This window comes from Pseudophryne corroboree, chromosome 7, assembly GCF_028390025.1.
Source record: "Pseudophryne corroboree isolate aPseCor3 chromosome 7, aPseCor3.hap2, whole genome shotgun sequence".
Classification (NCBI taxonomy): domain Eukaryota; kingdom Metazoa; phylum Chordata; class Amphibia; order Anura; family Myobatrachidae; genus Pseudophryne; species Pseudophryne corroboree.
The window spans coordinates 364,187,709-364,190,559 of NC_086450.1; the positions used below are offsets into that span (position 1 = coordinate 364,187,709).

The 2,851-nt window shown below is 39.7% G+C and overlaps 1 protein-coding gene across 1 annotated transcript; it reads right to left on the reverse strand.

Moving 5' to 3' along the window:
- Positions 1-588: 588 nt before the first annotated feature.
- On the reverse strand, positions 589-2,010 carry LOC134944191 (paraneoplastic antigen Ma1 homolog). The gene has a single exon (XM_063932771.1). It carries the CDS (start codon positions 2,008-2,010, stop codon positions 589-591), a length of 1,422 nt encoding a protein of 473 aa, XP_063788841.1.
- Between the last annotated feature and the right edge of the window lie 841 nt (positions 2,011-2,851).

A 2,851-nucleotide genomic window follows, 5' to 3' on the forward strand; every position in this document is an offset into this window, starting at 1 on the left:
TCAATTCCTCGCATAAAATATTTTGTTCTACCAACCCAATGTCACTCCCCTGGAAACATGTGGTTAAGTCTTCTATGGACAGACCCTGAGCCAGTGAGGAATCTCTGTGCTCAGACTCCCCGTCCCTGTATTTTTCATGGCAAGTCGCCATAGTAATGGCTGTCGCTTCCCTACACCTTTTTAAACACCAATCACTGAGGACCCTAAATAAATGAGCATTAGTCCCAATAATCACGGGCATTACAGTTTTATCACCTGGGGATTCTGGGCATACCAGAGCAATTAGAGGTAATGGCTCCGACACACCCATAAATTCCTCAGGAAACTCTATGTTGACTACCACATAACCTAAATAAGGGTATTTCTGTTCACTCAATCCCCAAATTACCAGTCCTTCCAGGGGCATGATAGGGACATCAGAGAGATAATGTCTATACCAATGCTCGAATATAATGGACACCTGGGACCCACTATCCAACAACACAGGACAGGGATGTCCATTTAATTTAACTACCACACGTGGAGCGGGTCCTATCATACCATCCGGAATAGAATTACTCCACTGGGCACTCCCCATTGAATCTACATCTAATTTCTGGGAGACGGCGAGGGGCCCGCCAATCTCCCACCATCGTTTCCCTGATGAGAGGAATTATTTGACTGAACGTTAGTTCCCACTTCATTCATTCCCCAGTCTATAGAACATTCCACTGCTCTATGTCCTAACTGTCCACATCGGAAACACCCTCTGCTTATAAAATTTCCACCTCTCCTAAAATTCCCCCTGTTACTGTTGAACCCCCTAGTGGAATTACTGGAATTAAGGCTGGAGGGTACCACCCTTTGATTTAAAGCAAGAATAAGCTGGTCTATTTTCTTATTTTGTTCCACTACTAAGGTAACTAACTTATCCTCCCGTGATCCTTGAGCCTCAGGGGAGGGTACCACCACTTTTACAGCCTTAGCATGAGTCTTTTCTCTAGTAGCAATTAAAGCTTCCTCCTGAGTAATCTCCTTAATTAAATCATTAAGGGTGGGACTTCCTAATAATAAAGATGTACAACGCAACCGTTGAGCTACAGGGTCAGTTGTTAATGCTCCCCTAATTAACTGTTTCAATCGGCTGCTATTAACTTCAGCAGGAGCTAACCCTCCTTTATCTATAATTTTATGTATTAATTTATCTAATCTATACACATACTGCGATAACTTTTCTCCTGTCTCCTGATAAGTATGGTGAAATCTGGCAACCAAATCACCTACATCCTCCAATGTCCCATATGTGTAATCTAAGGCTTGGAAGTAGTCAGCTACCGCAGCTTCGGGATTACTTTTTCTAGTAGCCTGGATAATTCCCATAGCGGGTCCCCGTAGACTTTCCACTATTCTTTGTTTCTTTATGTGGTCAGGACAATGCCACTCCTCAGACTGTTGTATGGCTGCCTCTCTCCATGCCTCATAAGATTCCTCCCCGACAGGCACAGGAAGTATTCCTGAAAAAACTCTCAATCGCCTATAGCTACCCTCATAGTGCCACCGTTCTAATTGATGTACTACTTTATTAGCTATAACCTCTAACTGATTCCCTAGCTTTTCCTCAAGGCCCTGCGATTGACTCCCTTCTCCCACAGCTGTAGAGGGGTCTCCACTAACTGGATAAGACATGTCACCCACCATTAATGGTTCAGCAGCCCTTTCACTGCTGTCCTTTTCAGGCCATAAAATTTTCCACCTACGATCAGGGTTAGACCTCACAGCCACCACTTTTGGAAGCAACTCAGACTCTAAGTCATGACTTGTAGTTATTAATACAGCCCACATCTCTCCACTTTCTCTAAACTGTTTATCAGCAATCCTTGGTTGCTTTATCCCGAAAAGAAATAACATCTCTGTCATAATAGTACCATCCGTGGTGTCTGTGAGATCCCCTGTCAACACAAAACTCCTTTCAGGAATTACTCCCTTCCTTATACACCAATCAAAGGCGTCACTTCTTGTACATTGAGTCATTTTGCTACTGTGCTTCACCTATCCCTGAGTACTTACAAAAATTATCTCAAGCGGTGCCTCCAAATGTAGCCCCTGTTCACCTTTCCGGGAACTAGAGTTTTAGGTAGTTTAAGTGCCTCCACCCAAACTTACGGATTGTAATATAATAGGTAACTGTATACATAAATATATATATATATATATATATATATATATATATATATATATATAGATATATATATAGTAATTTGGGTCAGTTTGGGAAAACCCATATATTGTCATACAATTACTGCTGTACCATGAAGATTTACCTGTATTCTCTGGAGTACTGTTCCTTGTTCTTGACTGCCAGTTAAGTGAAACACAGTACCACAATGCTTGTATGTTAGAGTATTTACTTTGTCAGATATGCATTCAATAACATCTCATTGAACATTGCTTTACATTCTATATGACACTGCATATATTTTACATATTATCACTATTAACGGTAAATTATAACATTCCTATCCACTGTAGCTATTATTGATCATTTACTACCTCGCAATCAATAATTCATTTACTATTAGGATAATATTTTGACGGTAAACTATATCGCATTTACTCTCATTACTGTAGCAATTTTAGTAATTTATACTCTCTAACTATATTATGTTCATTCAGAATATTTACAACTTATTAATATATTAGTTTATAGTTAATATATATATATGCATATATATGTTTATATCCTTCCTGTACTCCTATAGGAATGGAGAAGCTGATCCTCACTTAGGGTTTGTGTCTATCTGTTTGTTAATCCAGAATTGATTCACAGAATATCCTTTTTTCCTGCCTAGTGGAGGTGTTGATACAAATTAGT